Raw genomic sequence first — 17926 nt, 5'->3', positions numbered from 1 at the left:
GCAGCCTGTGCCAGAGTCTCCCTACCCTCACTGCCAAGAATTTCTTTCTCCTCTCCAGTCTCAATCTGCCCTCTCCCAGCTCCAAGCCATTGCCTCTCATCCTGTCACTCCCAGCCCTTTTCACAAGTCCCTTCCTGGCTTTCCTGTAGCCCCTCTCAGGCACCAATTGAGCAGTGCAGGTTGCTTCTGTGGCATGATGTGATGGTTTAGGCTGGGTGCTGGCCCGGATGCCACTGCACAGACCACACCTGGGAGGTCCCAAGGGGTGGGCCCAGCCCAGGGGGTGGTCACAGGAGACCAGGTATTCCATTCCCATAGTGCCCTGCTTCCCTATAAAATGCCCATGCGGGGTCTTCACTTCCTCTTTTGTCACCTGCTGCTGCCTAAGTAAAATGGCATGAGCCGCCTCCCTTGGGCCTGCCCAGGCCCAAGGCTGGGTTGCGGGGGGGAGGAAGGAGCCCTGGGGGGTTTGGGTGTACCCCCAGGTGGGGATGGGATGTTCTTGGGCATGTTCTGGGATCTCTCTCTTTGTCACGGTGCTTGTGGTTCTCTGTAAAGCTTTCATTGGTGTTTGCTTTTAAATTGATTTTTTCTATTTAAACTTTCCATCACTTTTGCAATCTGTTTGTCTGAGTTGTTATTTCTGCCCGTGGTGGGGAGGGGGTTTGCCCCAACCCATTACACATGAGTACTCAGAAAGAGGTCTTAGAACACCAGAACCTCCTCTCCACCCTGCTGTGTGGTGGCCACACGAAGACTCTGCACACCAAGGAGCCAGGATCCCACCTCTGAAAGCAGCAGATCTCAACCACAAAGCTTCACACAGCTGCTCACCTGCTTGCTTGGGTTTGTTCTTCCCAAAGCCCAGGGCTCTCCAAAATATCCCAAGGGTTGTTTTTTTATTTCCTCCAAGGTTTGGTTTTTTGTCTTCCTCCCACTGCAGAAGAAGGAAACCCTAAGATATGATAAAGGAGAAGGCGGCAACTGGCCAGCAGCACTGATCCTGTGCCACAATCTTAGCAAAACATGCTCAGGGTTAAAAACAAAATAACAGCCCCACTTCTGAGGGCTTCTGAAGGGCCAAATATTTGGTGTTGTGACTATCAGCAGCCTTGTGGAGGATCTGCAATCACTTCTGACTGAGCAAACACTGCTGAAACCCTGGAGCTGGAGGCCTTCGGGAAGACAGGACAAATGTATTTTTAAAACCAAACCACTTACATTCTAAATGCATCAGAGGAGGCAGAGCAGCACAGGAAAACAGCAGGGCTCAATGGAAGAAGAAAGCCTCCTCTGCCTGGAGTCTTCTGTTTCACCACAGAAGAGATGAACCACGGCAGTGCCAGGAGCTGAGCTAAGCTGCCTTGAGCACACAGCTCCAGGACAGAACTCACAGAAGGAACCTTCAAGCTCAAGCAGTTCCAAGCCCCTACCATGCTCAGGGAGAAGTTCTTCCCAGCAAGAGAGATTGGCCATTGGGATGTGCTGCCCAGGGAGGTGGTGGAGTCACCATCACTGGAAGTGTTTAAGAAGAGCCTGGATGAGGCACTTGGTGCCATGGTGTAGTTGATTAGATGGTGTTGGGTGATAGGTTGGACTGGATGATCTCAAAGGTCTTTTCCAACCTGGTTAATTCTATTCTGTCCTACATTCTCAGCTAGGCTCAGCTGCTCAAGGCCTCATCCAGCCTGGCCTGCAGCACCCCCAGCAAGGAGGCAGCCACAGCCTCCCTGGGCAGCCTGTGCCAGAGGCTCAGCTCCCTGGGACTGAAGAACTTCTTCCTCAGCTCCAGTCTGACCCTGCTCTGCCTCAGCTCCAAACCATTGCCCCTTGGCCTGGCTCCAGACCCCCTCAGGAGAAGTCTCTCTGCAGCCTTCCTGCAGGATCCCCTCAGGTCCTGGCAGGCAGCTCTGAGGTGCCCCTGGAGCCTTCTCCTCTGCAGGCTGCACAGCCCCAGCTCCCTCAGCCTGTGCTCCCAGCAGAGCTGCTCCAGCCCTTGCAGCATCTTTGTGGCCTCCTCTGGCCTCTCTCCAGCAGCTCTGTGTCCTTCTCCTGCTGGGGACCCCAGAGCTGGAGGCAGGATTGGAGATGAGGTCTGAGCAGAGCCCAGGGTCAGAATCCTCTCTCCTGCCCTGCAGCCCACACTGCTCTGGTTTCAAGTCCCTTAGCTTTCTGCCATCCCAAATTAGCCTGGACCCATAAATCCTCATTACCAGAACTGTGGAAGTGGTGAGCAGCAGCAGGAAGAAGTTTGCAGTTGTCTCATTGTTCTGTCCTCTTCTTTTCCACTCTCCATGGAGCTCTTGGGTTCCATCCTTCCCACAAATCACAGAGCTAACATTCCATATTTCAGCACTGGAAATGGTTTATGGCTTCTTAACTCCAAGAGCTGGGCAACAAACTAAGCAAGCTTGTAACCATGGCAACTGTGGGAGAGGGAAGGGAAAACCCAAGTTCTAACTAGGAATCTGCAATGCATTTGGAATTCTTGCTGGGCTTTCATTCTTTGCATGGGGAGCTGGAGATGGGTGGCATGAGCACACACTCTGCTGGACCAACACTGCTAGATGGCAGGGCCCAAAGAGTGGTGCTCAATGGAGCTGAGTTAAAGCCAGCTGGTGGCCAGAGGAGGTGTTCCCAGGGCTCAGTATTAGGACCCCTTCTGTCTACACACAGTCACAGAGTGTTAGGAGTTGGAAGGGACCTCCAGAGATCATCCAGTCCAACCCCCTGCCAGAGCAGGATCACCCAGGGCAGGGCACACAGAACACATCCAGGTGGGGGTTGGAAAGGCTCCAGAGCAGGAGACTCCACAACCTCTCTGGGCAGCCTGCTCCAGGGCTCACAGGGACAAAATTTTCCCTTCTGTTCCCTCCTGTGGCACCTCCTCTGCTCCAGCTTGCCCCCAGTGTCCCTGATGCTGTCCTTGGTCATCCTTGAGCAGAGCCTGGCTCCAGCCCTGCACATCTCTATCCCCAGCAATGAGGGCATCCCTCAGGCTCCTCTGCTCCCAGCTCCAAGCCCCAGCTCCCTCAGCCTGGCCTCACAGGGAGATGTTCCACTGCCTGCAGCAGCTCTGGGACTGCTCAGGAGGGGCTGTGGGGATAGGACAATAGGCAATGGTTTGGGACTGGAGCAGGGCAGAGTTAGGTTGGACACCAGGAGGAAGTTCTGCACAGGGAGGCTGGGGAAACACTGGCACAGGCTGCCCTGGGGGGTGGTTGAGGCTCCGTCCCTGGAGACATTCAAGCTCAGACTCAATGTGTCCCTGGGCAGCCTGCTCCAGCTGGAGCTGTCCCTGCTGCCTGCAGGGGGGTTGGACAAGTTGCCCTTGGAGGCTGCCTCCCAACCTGATGCAATCTGTGAAGCTGTTTTTATTTTGGTATCCATCTCAAAACCACTGCTGAAAATCAGGGCAGAAGTTGCTGCCTGCTCCTCAAGGTCTGTCAGCACACCCCACAACCACTGCCAGCAACAGGACCTCACTGCTAACTGAAATTATTTCAGACCCCCACATCCAATATGGGACACAGATCACTCACCCAAAGAGATCTACTCACCCAGGGAGCCCTGTACAGTCTTGCACAGACCCTCTGCTTGTAACTCTCTTCCTCACTGCTGCCATTAGTGGACACAAGACACAAACACTGCCAAGCTTTCCACTCAGCTCCCTATTTCATCCCAACTGGTACTTTAGGAAGGCTTGAGGGACAAAGATCTGAGGAAGAAAAAGATCTTAAAACCATGTGAGAAGTTAAAACCATTTAGAAAGTTCAAAACTGAGTGGTCTGAAGTGAGGATCTGAACAGAGAAAGGAGCTGCAGGAATTGGTGTCCTTCACCAACACTAAATGAAGGAGGATTCACTTCTTGTCCTCTCAGCAGACAATGTACACAAATATCTTGGGGTTGGGTTGTTTGTTTTGCCTGGGGTTTTGGTGATGATGTTTGTTTGTTTGTTTGTTTTAATAGGAAGAAGAACCTGAACCAGAAAAATTGTTCCCCAAGATCCAGCCAAATCTCATGGAGCTGCACAGGGCTTTGGAGCTTCCTTGGGGTTGTTTTGGAGGTTCTTTGGTTTGATTACCAGCTCAAACCTGATCAACCTTTCTCACAGCTGGAAGTATGCACACACAGCTCCCAGCACTCCTGCAACACCCTGAGGAGGCAAGTTTGAGTTCAGTCAACTAATGACCAACACAGCAGCATCCACAGAGCCACCCAGCACGCTCCCAGTGCTCCGAGGAGGAAGCAGACAGGGAGTGCAAACCAAGTCTGGATGAAGGCAGTTTTCCTGCTGAACCTGGCAGGGAAAAGCAGCCCTTTGATTTGGTTGATAAAGGCCATGGCCACAAGGTCCTGCTGGAGACATCTGGTTGGAGATGCACTAGGAAGGTGCTGCCCAGAGCCAGCAGCACACAAGAGCTGCCACAAGCAGCAGGATCACTGCCTGGGGCTGGCAGGAGGTGGCGCTTGCTGTAGGAACATCTGCTTGGCACTTCCACTGAGTGCCTCTCTTCCTGCTTGGTGCTGCTCTGGTGTTGTGGCAACAGCCAGCCTGGTTTGATGCTCTCTTGCTCCTCAGCTCAGTGAAGCACTTGAACCAAAACAGCCTGGAGGGGACACTGCTACCAAGAGAAGAAAAATAAACCCACCACAAGAAACAGAAATTTGGACACAAACCCAACTTGTTGATTTATTTTTTATTCTCTTTGCACTACCAGAGTCTAGTTTGATCAATCCCTCCCCCAAACCATGCAGATTTCACTGGACAGCACAGGAATTTGCTACAACATTCAGGTACCTGGGTGACAGAAACCCCTTCCAACACTGCACTTGAGAAATAAAGCAGCTGGCACACAGCCCTGCTGAGACCCCAGCAAGTGTCATCTGTAGAACCACAAACAGCTCATTTCTCCTTCCAGAGCCAAGGGATAAACACTGGACCAAGGCAAGATCACAGACACACAGCAACAGGCACTCCCCAAGGGTCCTACTCCATCCCTTACAATATCTCAATGTAGCTCAGGGGTTGCATCTACTGAGAGCAGCGAGTGGCAAAGCAGAGACCTCTCACAGCTAATGGCTCAGGCACTGCCTCCTCACTGACTGACAACCCCAACAACACAGTAAGACAATGCTCCTTACAAACCCTAGCACCACTTGAAGCTCACAAAAGCCACCAGCAAGTACTGCACATGCAGAGAGTTTAAAAGCACAGCTAGAGCCAAGCAGGGACCTGAACACTGGGATCTCAACACGTGGCATGTATGCTGCACACCAGAGCCACTCCTTAATGCAAAGATTAAGGGGCCACAGGTTGTGGTATTTCACCTTCTGGCATCTCTCCCACCACATGTCAAAGATGCAAGGTCTCACCTTTCCTGGCAAGGACAGGAGGCCTTGGCTGGGATGTTTGGAAGGGCTAAGTCACAGCCATCCCAAGAGCAAAGGGCAATCACATCATTGCAGTAGTTCAACCATGCTGCACTTCTCTACCGTCTGCCCCTCACCACACCACTGCAGTGCCTTAGCAAAGGCCTCCCTCTCCACGCTGGGAGTACTGCTGCTGCCTGGGGGGCAGGTCTGAAGTGGACAAATGATTTGCTTCTAAGACAAGGGCTGGAAATTCTCTATGCTCCTAGGACCACACCGCAAGCTTCAACTACAGAGCTCAGCTCAACCACACACTGACAAAGACCCGCAAGCAAGCTAGGACTCCTGGGCATGCCCTGCTTCCACCTGGCTGCCCCTCAGAGGATGCTCTCCCTCTCCTCCCCAAAGCCAGCCCCCTCCGAAGCCGCAACCGTGTGGAGCTCAGCCGCATCCTTGGGCAGCCTGCCATAGGTGGCGCGCTGCCCACGCCTCTGCGTCGCGCTCTTCAGGTTCTTGTTCTGAACCACCAAGGGGCTGGAGCCCGAGCCGGGGTGCAGGAGGATCTGGGGGGGCTCTCTTGTAGCCTGCAGCTCCTCAAAGGGCTGGTTGTCCCATGTGGCTGGAGCGCTGTTGTTGTTCAAGGTCACAGTGCTGGGGGCCCTGTTGAGGTTGTAGCCCTTCTGGCAGGCCGGCCAGCTCTCCTCGGGGCTGCTGGCCAGCAGGCTGCTCTCTGAGGGGCTCTTCTTGTCCTCGGAGCAGATAGACATGCGCAGCACGGCCGGGTCCTGCAGGCCGCTGAGGCTGTGGGGGATCCCTCTCTTGGCACTGTGGCTGTCATCCTCCAGCTCTATGAGATTGGCCTTCTCTAGCTGCACCTCGTCTGCTTCTTCGTTGTGCAGGGAGTGGTTGGGAGAACTCTCGTTGGATCTCACTCCGGACTCAGAGGAATCCTTTTTGTCCAGGAGGGCATCTGTCAGATACTCCTTGGCCTTGATGAAGGTTCTGATGGGTTCAGATCCATGCTCTGGAGACTTGGGTTGCTTCTCTGCTTTGCTCTCTGTTTTCTTCTCCTTCCCTTCCTTCAGAAGCGGAGTGTTGTCGGATTCCTCCGTTCCCGACTCATCTTTGTCGCTTGGCAGCTTCTGGTAGCGCAGAGTGACTCCCTTCAGCTTCAGGTCTGCAGCCTGGAAGATGCTGGCTCTCTCTGAGGACTTCTTTCCTGGCAGAAGCTTGGAACCAGACTGATCAGATTTCTCATCCTCTTCAGTGATGGGATCCAAAGGAAAGGCATCGCTAGTAGAAACCCCGGAGGTGCTGTAGTCAGCAACGTCGTTCCTCTTCAGCAGGAAGGGCTTCCTTCCATCCTCCTGCTTCTGCTCACACTCCTTCCCTTTCTCCTGCTCTGCACTGGAATGCAAGGAGCCCCCTGAGGTACTCTGCCCCATGTAGAAAGCGCTGGAGCTATGAGGGGAGGACCTACCACTGACTGTAGTAGAATTTGCACCGCCTTCCAGCTGGGACATCTGAGCAACGTACTCCCTGTATGCATCTCTCTACTCTGCCTGCACCTTGTCAGTCAGCTTGGAGATCTCAATGCTGGAATCTTGGGAGTTCAGGCTTGAGAGGCTTGGAGTTCTACGAGTCTGGGACTGGGAAAAAGAGAAAGCAAAGAGAAAGCAAAGAGAAAGAGAGCAGTTAAAGGAACTCTTTATATTTAACTTTCAAATTCAGTAACTCAAAGCAGCAAGCCTGAGCTTCAGCGGCTTCTGTGTGGTGGAAGTGAAGCTGTCAAAGCTGCCATTAAAACATCCTTGGCTACAACCACAGAGGCAATCAAACACTCACTAAACTTGCACCAGATTCTTATTGCTGGGCCTCACAATGGAAGGTGTCCACACCAGAAGCATTTGATGCAGGGCACTTGAGGCTAAAGCTTCTGAGGGTGTGATGCCAACCATTGGATTTGTGTCAGGATGGGCTTTGGTAAGAAACTTCTGTGCAGCTTCTCCTGGCAAGGCAGCAAGATTCCATCTGAGTGCTGAGCATCTCTCACAGGCCTTGCTTGAGGGCTGCCAGCCTGCTTGCTACATAGAATGGTCTGAGTTGGAAGGGACCTCCAAAGGTCATCCAGTCCAACACATCCTGGCAAAATTTCAGCTGCTGTCAGGAAAAGCAGCTCCCTGTCAAGCATCCTCAAGCATGGCAAGTCTCTTCTCACTCCTATCAGGGGATGGAACAAGAGGAAATGTCCTGAAATGTGCCAGGGGAGGGTTAGGCTGGAGATAAGGAAAAGCTTCTTCGCTGCAGGAGTGGAACAGGCTGCCCAGGCCACTGGGAGCTGCAGAGGGACTGTTCCCAAAGGCCTGCAGGGACAGGACCAGGGGCAAGGGTTTGAAATGAGAGCAGAGCAGATTGAGATTGGATGTGAGGAACAAGTTCTGCACCAGGAGGCTGCTGGAACACTGCAGCAGGTTGCCCAGGGAGGTGGTTGAGGTCCTATCCCTGGAGATGTTCAAGGTGAGGCTGGAGAGGGCTCTGAGCAACCTGCTCTAGTGGAGGATGTCCCTGCTGCCTGCAGGGGGTTGGACTGGAGGAGCTTTGGAGGTCCCTTCCAACCCAACCCATTCTATGCTTGTGAGAGACTAAAAGTTTGTCTCTCTTGGTGTGACTCAACAAAGATAAAATCACTTGCTGCTTGCCCAGACAATAGCTGATATGTGTTGGGCAGAGCCACTGGAACGACTCTTGGAAGGTGCAAAGATAACATTGCTCACTGGGCCACAGCTGGCCTGACAACAATGGACCTAGGCCACCTTTGGGAATATGCATGAGACAAGATAATCTCCACCCATCAAGTACCCTGGGAAGGGTGACACAATGGATTCACCACCTGTTTTCCTGATGTGTAATGAGTGTGGGGGCTTGTCTGGATGAGGATGGAAGAAGCAGAGCCCCCCCCCCCCCCCCCCCCCCATCCAGAACCTTGCCCAAACACACAGAAATGCACAGAGAGATTTCCGGGGGAACGATACCTGGACATTTACCTAAGGATGTTTTCCTGGCTCTGGAATTCCTGAGGGACAATACTTGGATACATACCTAAGGACTAAAAACTGTATAAAAGACTGGAGCCACTACTGGCTACTTGGAAGAACGCAGAAGAAAAATGTGGGGGCCTGTGTCCCCTGGACTGGATGATTAAAAGTAGAAGAAAAGTGCAGGAGATGAAGTAAAACACAGGAGACAGACCATGACGCTTAGAAGGAGAAGCCTGGGACAATGCTGCTCCGGAGAAAAGAGCCCGTGGAGCCTGGAAGAAGCAGACTGAACCCTTTCTCTACAGACCCAAGCTGCCCAGAGGACCACATCTCTTCTCCAGCCAAAGCCTCAGCACCCTTTCTCTACAGACCCAACATCTCCTGCAGCACCTTTCCTCCACAGACTCAAACTGTCTTGGGGGGGGTGAGGGGTGTGGTAAATTCCTTTCCTCTTCTCTCTCACTTCTCTCTCTCCCTCTCTATTTTCTCCCTCTCCCCTTCTTATGTCCACTTTATTTATGTAATAAATAGTCTAGCTGTTGATATTTTGGCCTCGTTTGTGCCTCTAATTTCACAACACGGGAATATTCATAAGAACTGAGTCTCTTTCCCTCTCCGGACCGAGACAATGCTTGAAGTACTTTGTCCCAGTAGACCTCTCTCTCGACCTCTCTGTATCCAAGAGGGGAAGCAGCCCTTCAGCACAGAGCTGAGCAGGCAGAGAACATTTCTCTGCTACACACCTGCCAGCTTAAGTTGCTGTGGCATGGAGAAGCTTCATCAAGACCAATTGTGTTGAGTTCTTCAAAGCTGAAGTTGAGAGTGTATGGAGCTTGGCCAGCAAGCCCTGTGAGCTCCGTGTGAGGCAGCTCCGCACCGGGGCCGGGGCGCTGAGCCAGCTTGCCGTGAGGGATGGTGCTGGGGCCATGCTCAGCTGCTCCACGAGGATCCTCCTGGGCAGCCTGGCTCTCTGAGCTTCTCATTTCAAGCACCTGGAGACACAGAAAGAGAAGATATTATAGAATGATCACATATCTGTAACTCTGACAACAGCAGCTCAGAGACTCAAAGCATGGTTTGGATTGGGAGGGGCCCACAAAGATGAACCAGGGGTTGAGCAGCTCTGCTGTAAGCACAGGCTGAGGGAGCTGGGGCTGTGCAGCCTGCAGAGGAGAAGGCTCCAGGGGCACCTCAGAGCTGCCTGCCAGGACCTGAAGGCATCCTGCAGGAAGACTGCAGAGACTTTTGCTGAGGACAGGGGGGAATGGTTTGAAGCTGAGGCAGGGTAGGGTCAGACTGGAGCTGAGGGAGAAGTTCTTCAGTGCCAGGGTGGTGAGACTCTGGCACAGGCTGCCCAGGGAAGCTGTGGCTGCCTGTTGCCTGAGGGTGTTCAAGGCCAGGCTGGGTGAGGCCTTGAGCAACCTGGGCTAGTGGGAGATGTCCCTGCCCATGGCAGGGGGTTGGAACTGGATGATCATTAAGGTCCCTTCCAACCCAAACCGTTCTGTGAATCTTAAAGATGCTGATAACAAGAGGGCAAGAGGAAAGGAAAGAAGACAAGGTTCATCATCACAAAAAGCCCCTTGATTCATGCTGCCTTGAACCCTAACCTCTTACCATGCTCCTGAAGAGGTGCCAGTCACCAAAATTCATGTTAATCTCTTTCTTCAGCTCATCAATGTTGCACTGAGACAGGACACGACCGTTGATGTTGGCCTGAAACAGCAGAACCAAACCAGGTAAGTGGCAGATGCCAGACTCCTGGCCTGGCAGTAACTGGCTGAAAAAAGGGATGGAGAACTGGAGACATTTGAATATATTGATGAGGACACTCTCCAACAGCCCTCTTCAGTCCAATCCTGTGTAACAAACACCTGACACAGGAGCCAGCAATGGGCACTGGCAGCCCAGAAGGCCATTGCCAGAGATGGAGAAAGGAGATCCTGCCCCTCTGCTCTGGGGAGACCTCACCTGCAGGGCTGTGTCCAGATCTGGGGTCCTCAACACAAAAGAGACATGGACCTGTTGGAGCAGGTGCAGAGGAGGCCACAAAGATGCTCAGAGGGCTGCAGAACCTCTGCTATGGGGACAGGCTAGGAGAGTTGGGACTGTTGAGCCTGGAGAAAGCTCCAGGGAGACTTCAGAGCTGCATTTCAGTATCTGCAGGCAGGCTGGGGAGGGACTGTTCAGAAGGGGCTGTGGGGATAGGACCAGAGGCAATGGCTTGGAACTGGAGCAGGGGAGATTTAGGTTGGACATCAGGAGGGAGTTCTGCACAGTGAGGCTGGGGAGACACTGGCACAGGCTGTCCAGGGATGTAGTTGGGGCTCCATCCCTGGAGACATTCAAGATTAGCCTTGCTGTGTCCCTGGGTAGCCTGATATGGTTGGAGGTGTCCCTGCTGCCTGCAGGGGGTTGGACAAGCTGCCCTTGGAGGGTCCTTTCCAACCCAAGGCAATCTGTGAGTGTTCAGGCAGCAAAGCCATGACTGGAACTGGGCTGGTACCTTTCTTATGGTGGCAGAGTACTGAGGCAGCATGCTCTGCTCCAGCCCATTGATCTGCTTCAGCTTCTCACACACAGCTTCCACACTCATGCTGCTGAGAGGCACCTGGGAGGCTCCTGCAGTGGATCCTATGCCTGCTCCTGCTCCCTGTTGAGAAAATGCAAACCTGAGCTTTGTTGAACCTCTCAGCACAGCCAGAGTTCCACAGCACAGACTAAGACAAACCAAACTGTGGGCAGCCACATCAAGAGCTAAGGACAGGAAGGCACAGGCAATGTTTACTATCAGAGTATCTATGTAGTGGGAAGCATTTATTACAGGTAGGAAAACACTCCACAGTATCTTGAGTCCTGCCTCTGGGAGAGAATCAGCCTCTTCAAGAAGGTTATTAGATAACCACAAGCACAAGACCAACCATCAAAACCAGGACTTGTAAGTAAGGGACAATCCCTTTCCAATGCCTCTGCTCAGGGCTTCCCTCTGATTTGATCAGCTGGGTTTGGGGGTTGCTTATAAAATCATGCAGACATCAGCTAGGCTTCCCTGGCCCAAAACCTGCTGGGTTAGGATCTGAGATGACCTAAAAGGTAACTCCTCAATTACTTGGCTTTGTTGGGTAGATTTTAGCAACATCTGTCCATGTTCCAGAGGTTCCTTCAGCTCCATTTCTGCCAGGTCAGCCCAGGGGCTGGGTGCTGTGGCACACAAACCCAGAGCAGCTCTGCCACTGCCTTCCCACATACCAGAAGGATTCTTCCTAGATGAGATACTTTGCCAATTCTTCAGTGTTTCCCTAATTAGGTGCCCACAATGCCTGATTAGTTATCAAATTAGCCAGCTGAAGGAGGAAATTCAGGTCTTCATCTGGTAGGATTTTTAGCACAGTGAAGATCTTTATTGTGGTAAGGATTTAAGTCACCATCAAGGGAAGGCAAGAGAGGGGATTCTGCCCCTTGGCTCTGCTCAGACCTCATCTGCAATCCTGCCTCCAGCTCTGGGGTCCCCAGCAGGAGAAGGACACAGAGCTGCTGGAGAGAGGCCAGAGGAGGCCACAAAGATGCTGCAAGGGCTGGAGCAGCTCTGCTGGGAGCACAGGCTGAGGGAGCTGGGGCTGTGCAGCCTGCAGAGGAGAAGGCTCCAGGGGCACCTCAGAGCTGCCTGCCAGGACCTGAAGGGATCCTGCAGGAAGGCTGCAGAGAGACTTCTCCTGAGGGGGTCTGGAGCCAGGCCAAGGGGCAATGGTTTGGAGCTGAGGCAGAGCAGGGTCAGACTGGAGCTGAGGAAGAAGTTCTTCAGTCCCAGGGAGCTGAGCCTCTGGCACAGGCTGCCCAGGGAGGCTGTGGCTGCCTCCTTGCTGGGGGTGCTGCAGGCCAGGCTGGATGAGGCCTTGAGCAGCTGAGTCTAGCTGAGAGGTGTCCCTGGGCATGGTGGGGAGCTTGGAGCAGAGGAGCTCTGAGGTCCCTTCCAGCCTGAGCCATTTTGTGGTTCTATGACCAAACTGCTGAAGATGGCAGGCAGAAGCTTCCCCATGAACTCTTTATCACACAGCCTTCTGTATAGCTCTGGAGGTCCTCTTTAACCATCCCAGAGCTCTTCTCCAGAAGAGCTTTTGTCTATTATTTCCCCAGCAGCACAGCACTGCTCCATCAAAGAAAATCAACAAAGACAATCAAGAGCTTCATCAACTTTTGTGGCTAGAAAGCTCATCAATGGAAAGAAAAGAAAGGGTCCCAGTCCAGGGCAGCTGAGGTAAATGACCCCCAAGCAATGGGTGCAGGCAGCTGCCTTTGTTCCCTGAGGCTTGAACATCATCTCTCACACAGCTAAACCCCCAAGTTTGAAACACTTCTTATTTAACAGCTCTCCTGCAGATCAAAATATTTTGGTCACAATCCAGAGCAAGTAATTCTTTCTGCATGCATTAAGAGAGAGAGTTTAAAAACTCTCCTTTCTGCACAAGGGAAAAAAAGCAAAAGGAAAGAGGAGAAGCACTCAAATATTTAGACTATCTCTGTTCAAGTGTGAAGTGTTTGAAACAGGAGAGGCACATCCATCCAAATCCGCTTTACAAAGAGAGGAGGAATGGCAGAGAGCTGCAAGGCTATTGTCAAACTCAGCTCAAACTGTTCTCAGCCTCAGTGAGGTGGTTAGAGATGCTTTGGAGAACATTAGCCTGGAAAGAAAGGGCAGGGGGGAGAAGCCTTTTCCATGCAAGAGCTAAAAGCAGCTTTGTCAAAACAAACCTCGGGGCCAGTCATCAGCATTAGCTTGCAGCCAGCTCGGCAGGAAGCAGCAGGGTGGGAGAGCTGGGGTGAGGCTGGAGGAGGTGGATGAGAATTGACAGAGAGTGGCTGTACCTGTCTGCTTAAGCCAGGCTTACATGGCTGGGAGAGCAGGACCAGAGAGAGTGAGAAGAAACAACAGCTGTGAGCGACATCAGAGAGGTGGAACACACAGATGACAAGCTCTGAGGACAGCCGGGGTAGGGCACAGAAGGGACACTTCCATCACACCAGGAACCTTGTGAGATCACATATTCAGTACACAACTGCTGGGAGCAGACAACTCCATCTTGTGTTTGTAAAAAGGGACCCTCTGCAGGCTGCCCAGGGAGGCTGTGGCTGCCTCCTCCCTGAGGTGTTGAAGGCCAGGCTGGATGAGGCCTTGAGCAGCCTGGGCTGGTGGGAGGTGTCCCTGCCCACGGCAGGGGGGTGGAACTGGATGGTCTTTAAGGTCCCTCCCAACCCAGCCCATTCTGTGAATCAATGCAAATTAACAGTGCAAAGTGTAGCACACCATGAAGTCTCTGGCAGCTAACCCCTACTGCTGCTGGGTTGATTTCTGACACAGAGGGACAGCTCCTGGTAATGCTACAACCCAGTGCTGAGCTCTTCAGGAGAGCACTTTGCAGCTCCTGTCAGAAATAACCACCTGTGGAGTAAAGATTCATCAGGAATGGATGTTTGCCTCCCTCCCAGATGTGCAAAGGGTGACACCTTAAGCCAAGCCTGTTTGCATTTGGGATTGAAGTTGATAACCCAGAACCTGCAAGGCACTTCCATGGTGATGCAACTGCAAGGTGGTGCTGGTTAACTCACCAGCCTGGCATCTGTTTCTGCTTCATTCAGGAAAGAACAGTAAGCTGCAGCCTGAGACAGCTGGAAGGGAGCAGATTGAGACTGCAGATTAGGAAGAAGTTCTTTACAGTGAGGGTGGTGAGGCACTGGAACAGGCACCACCTCTGCCTCCTGGAAGCACCTCCTGGGCTGGGCATTCAGAATCCTAAGGCACTCCTCCACTGCAGTTATTTCAAACAGCTTCTCTTTCAATTCCCATCTCCTCTATTTCCTTATCTGCAGCCAACAGACAACTCACATGAGTCTTAAACTGCTGCTTGAAACCTGCCTGGCTGTGTTCCTGTGTGACCTGCCCCAGCTCACCCTGCTCTGGCAGGGGGGTTGGACTCAATGATCTCCAGAGGTCCCTTCCAACCCCTCCCATTCTGTGGCTCTGTGAAACTGTGCCCTGTGTGTGCTCAAGATACACACTGGGAGCAGAAGCAGGAGAGCAGCCAGATCCAAGTAATTACTACTCCGCCCTGAGGCTGAATCTCTCTTCTCCACTCCCAAGTCCCTTCCCCACACTCACAGATCCACACATCCTTCAGCCAGCACTCTTTAAAGTCCCCACATTTCCTCCTTGCACTGACAAGCTGCAAAGGACTGGGAAGAGAAGGGGATGATGAGATCAGGAAGCAATCATAGGGAAAAGGCAGCTCCAAACCTCTCCTAGCAGAACAACTTACCCCAAAGCCATCCCCTCCCTAAGGGCAGAGCTGGAAGAGAGAACTTGAGGGAACATTTTCCATGGGGGTGCCCACAGGTGGGTGCTCAGGGAGGGTTATGTGCAGTTAGCTACAGTTCTGGAACCTGAGGGAGTTTTCCTTCCATGGCACAACAGAGGGAAGACATTTTTGCAATGGTTGACTAGGAGAAAAAAAAACCTGAGATCCAATTGCAACTGCAGCAAGAGAATGACGACAGCCTGGTTAGCCTGGGAATAAGCCACGGGTGTCCAGCACATCAGTGGGGGAGGACACACTGGCACAGGCTGCCCAGGGAGGCTCTGGATGCCCCCTGCCTGGAGGTGTTCCAGGCCAGGCTGGATGAGGCCTTGAGCAGCCTGGGCTGGTGGGAGGTGTCCTGCCCATGGCAGGGGGTTGGGACTGGATGAGCTTTAAGGTCCCTTCCAATCCAACTCATCCTGTGACTCTCTGAATTTCCAGAGTCAGCTAAAACAGACACCCAGAGAGAAGACATCTATCTTTGTGTTAATCCAGAGGAGAAGACACCAAAAGTCACGGAGAAGGCAGATGTCAGCATTGTGACTCAGCACCAAGCTCAGGAGCAGCAATTTCAAACACAATTATACATCTCTCTCATTTCTACCAGCAGTTGCTCTCTGCTGTGCTACCTGCAACAGCTTCACATCACCCACTGAAGGAGCCTGGCCCAGGTAAGAGCTGACTAAAGCAGCAGAAGCAGAGTTACTTCAGCCTAAACCTGAGTGCTGAATGATCAGCTGTCATTCTTCACTTGGCTGAGCTACCACAAACACTCTTTGTACTGCAAGCTCACCACAGCTACGAGGGGGAAACTGTGGCAATGCCAGCGACGAGCAGTGTGAGCAATCTGGCAGTGCAGGCCTAGAGCCTGACATGGTGGCAGGCCATGCTCAGCATAAATGCAGAATCAGCTAGCAGTGGAGCAAAACAGTGCTGTGCCTGCAGCATGTAACTAAAACAAGACACTGGTAGCTATAAACATGGACAGTTATCTTGGGACAACAGGACATGCACCTGCATCAACAACCTCGTTGTGTCATTAGTAGTTGGACCAATAATCTGTAATAGTGCAATGTGTGGTCACTCAGAGGGAACCAATGGAGCTATGCCAACAGGGCACTCCGAGCTTATATAAGTTGTAGCAGTTGCCTTGCTACGCACTTCTGCCTTTCCTGTCTCCTGTTTCTTCTACACTTTACAGTGCTATACTTGCACTACAGGCCTACTCCATAGGCCTGCACCTCAGGCCTGCACCATAGGCCTGCAACACTGGAACAATAAAGGAACAATACTCGATCACATTGGTCAGCCGTATTGATTCCCAATCTCCGTCGTCCTACAGGAAACTACAGGGGAGGCAGCGGGGGGGAGGAGTAAAATACATCTTAGAAGTGAAATATTAGCTTTCCAGTTCATTCAGGAACTACATTAGTGTTCAGCTACTCTATTTGCCCACCAAAGCCACTGATGCAGAGTTAGTGAACTGCAGTTATGATTAATGCAGCCTCAGGACTGCTGGAGAAGCAATGAGATGCTAACATTTCCACACCACATGGCTACTGGTTTACCATCGAGGGCTCTGTGGGTGAAGGGAGCCCCTCAGCAGCATCCTCCTTGATAACATCCTAACAACAACGAAATATTATGGTTTGGGTAAAATGATAGGAAAAAAAAAGAAGTTAAATAAAATGAAGCAAACAGTGAATGAGAAGGAAGTGGTAATTAATAGCAGTTAATTAAGGTAATTAATACAGCGTTCCACAGCATCACAGCTCTTCTCCTGAAGCAATTAAAGAAAGTGATTTAAGACTCCAGCAGCTTTCAATAGCTGTGCTCCTCCTTGGATCAATAACCTTGAAATGGGCTGATTGACAAGCCAGGCTTTGACTCCTGTGGCCTGCCTGAGTTCCTGAGCTCTGTTTGAGCAGCCAGCTGTCAGTCAAACACATCCTGTCAAACAGGAGTCTTCTCACTCTGCAGGAAGCCAGAGCGCTCTACTCCATTTCCCTTTCCAATGGGTAAATAAGAAGTTGAATTATTTCAGTTCAAATGGAATGATTACAGATTCTGACACAGCACAGAACCAGGCTGCAACTCAGGCATGCTGCAGAGGAAATGTATTTTGTTTTCAACATTTGACACACACCTCCTGAGTGTGAGCTTTGGCTTGCCAGTGTCTACTGCTCTCTACAAGAGGAAAGGATCTTAGCTTCTCAAATGGGAAGAGAAATTGAGGAGGATTCCACTGCAGCCAGCTCTTCACTGACCCTGCTTGCAGCAGGGGGGTTGGACACAATGACCTTGGAGGGTCCCTTCCAACCCAGTGCAATCTGTGAGGAATTTTCCTGACAGTATTTTCCTGTCAGCATTGCAGGTCATAGATCCATGGAATGGGTTGGGTTGGAAGGGGCCTTAAAGCTCATCCAGTGCCAACCCCCTGCCATGGGCAGGGACACCTCCCACCAGCCCAGGCTGCTCAAGGCCTCATCCAGCCTGGCCTTGAACACCTCCAGGGGGGAGGCAGCCACAGCCTCCCTGGGAAGCCTGAATGATGCCACTCCAGCAGGCCAGGTTGCTCCTCTCATCTTGAGAGTTGGTTTTCCTCTCTCAACAACTGCTAAAGTGAAAACAAAATACATTTCTGTGGCATGCCAGCAAGACCTTTGTGCTGCAGAGTTTGCACTTGTCTCTAGGAGCAGAGCAGCATCCACAACCTCCATGTCCATCACTCACTCTGCTTATTGTCTGGGTTAGCATTTGAATTACCCCTCCCCATACTTACTAGGCCATTGCTCTGCTCTCTGGACAAACTCACTTTTAGTGGTGGATGTAAGATGAGATGAGAAGTGCCAGGGTAGTACCTTGGCATGTAAAGGTATGGGGCAAAGAATGGCTATGGGAAAAAACAAACAAAAGTAACAACAACAACAACAAAAAAGGGACAAACAATTACACAAATCAAAATGTAAGAACCAAACAAAACTCAGAGCAACACAACACATCCTCTGCATTGAGTTCAATCCAGTGAAACCCAGCAGCTCCTGGGAGCTCTCTTCACTCTTTTGCATTGAGCAGAGTTCAGGCCACAGCTCTAGAGTGAGGCCTTCCCAGTCCTGCAGTGCCAGGGGGTGCTCTGGCAGGGCATGCTGCAGGAACAGAGATG

The 17926-nt window shown here is 51.9% G+C and overlaps 1 protein-coding gene across 1 annotated transcript in view; it reads right to left on the bottom strand.

Moving 5' to 3' along the window:
- Positions 1-4687: 4687 nt before the first annotated feature.
- Positions 4688-17926, bottom strand: part of KIDINS220 (kinase D interacting substrate 220) — a 75332-nt gene continuing 62093 nt past the window's right edge. Inside the window, 6 exon segments of the mRNA XM_068155369.1 lie at positions 4688-7024; positions 9157-9405; positions 10031-10129; positions 10920-11066; positions 16332-16388; positions 17546-17656. Of these exon segments, the coding sequence (XP_068011470.1) occupies positions 5753-7024; positions 9157-9405; positions 10031-10129; positions 10920-11066; positions 16332-16388; positions 17546-17656 (1935 nt within the window). The 3' untranslated portion in view covers positions 4688-5752.

This window comes from Melanerpes formicivorus, unplaced genomic scaffold, assembly GCF_026170545.1.
Source record: "Melanerpes formicivorus ecotype bairdi unplaced genomic scaffold, bMelFor1.0.p_v2 SCAF_31, whole genome shotgun sequence".
Lineage (NCBI taxonomy): Eukaryota > Metazoa > Chordata > Aves > Piciformes > Picidae > Melanerpes > Melanerpes formicivorus.
The sequence above is the reverse complement of the archived record's forward strand: the minus strand, read 5'-3'. Positions and strand labels throughout refer to the sequence as shown.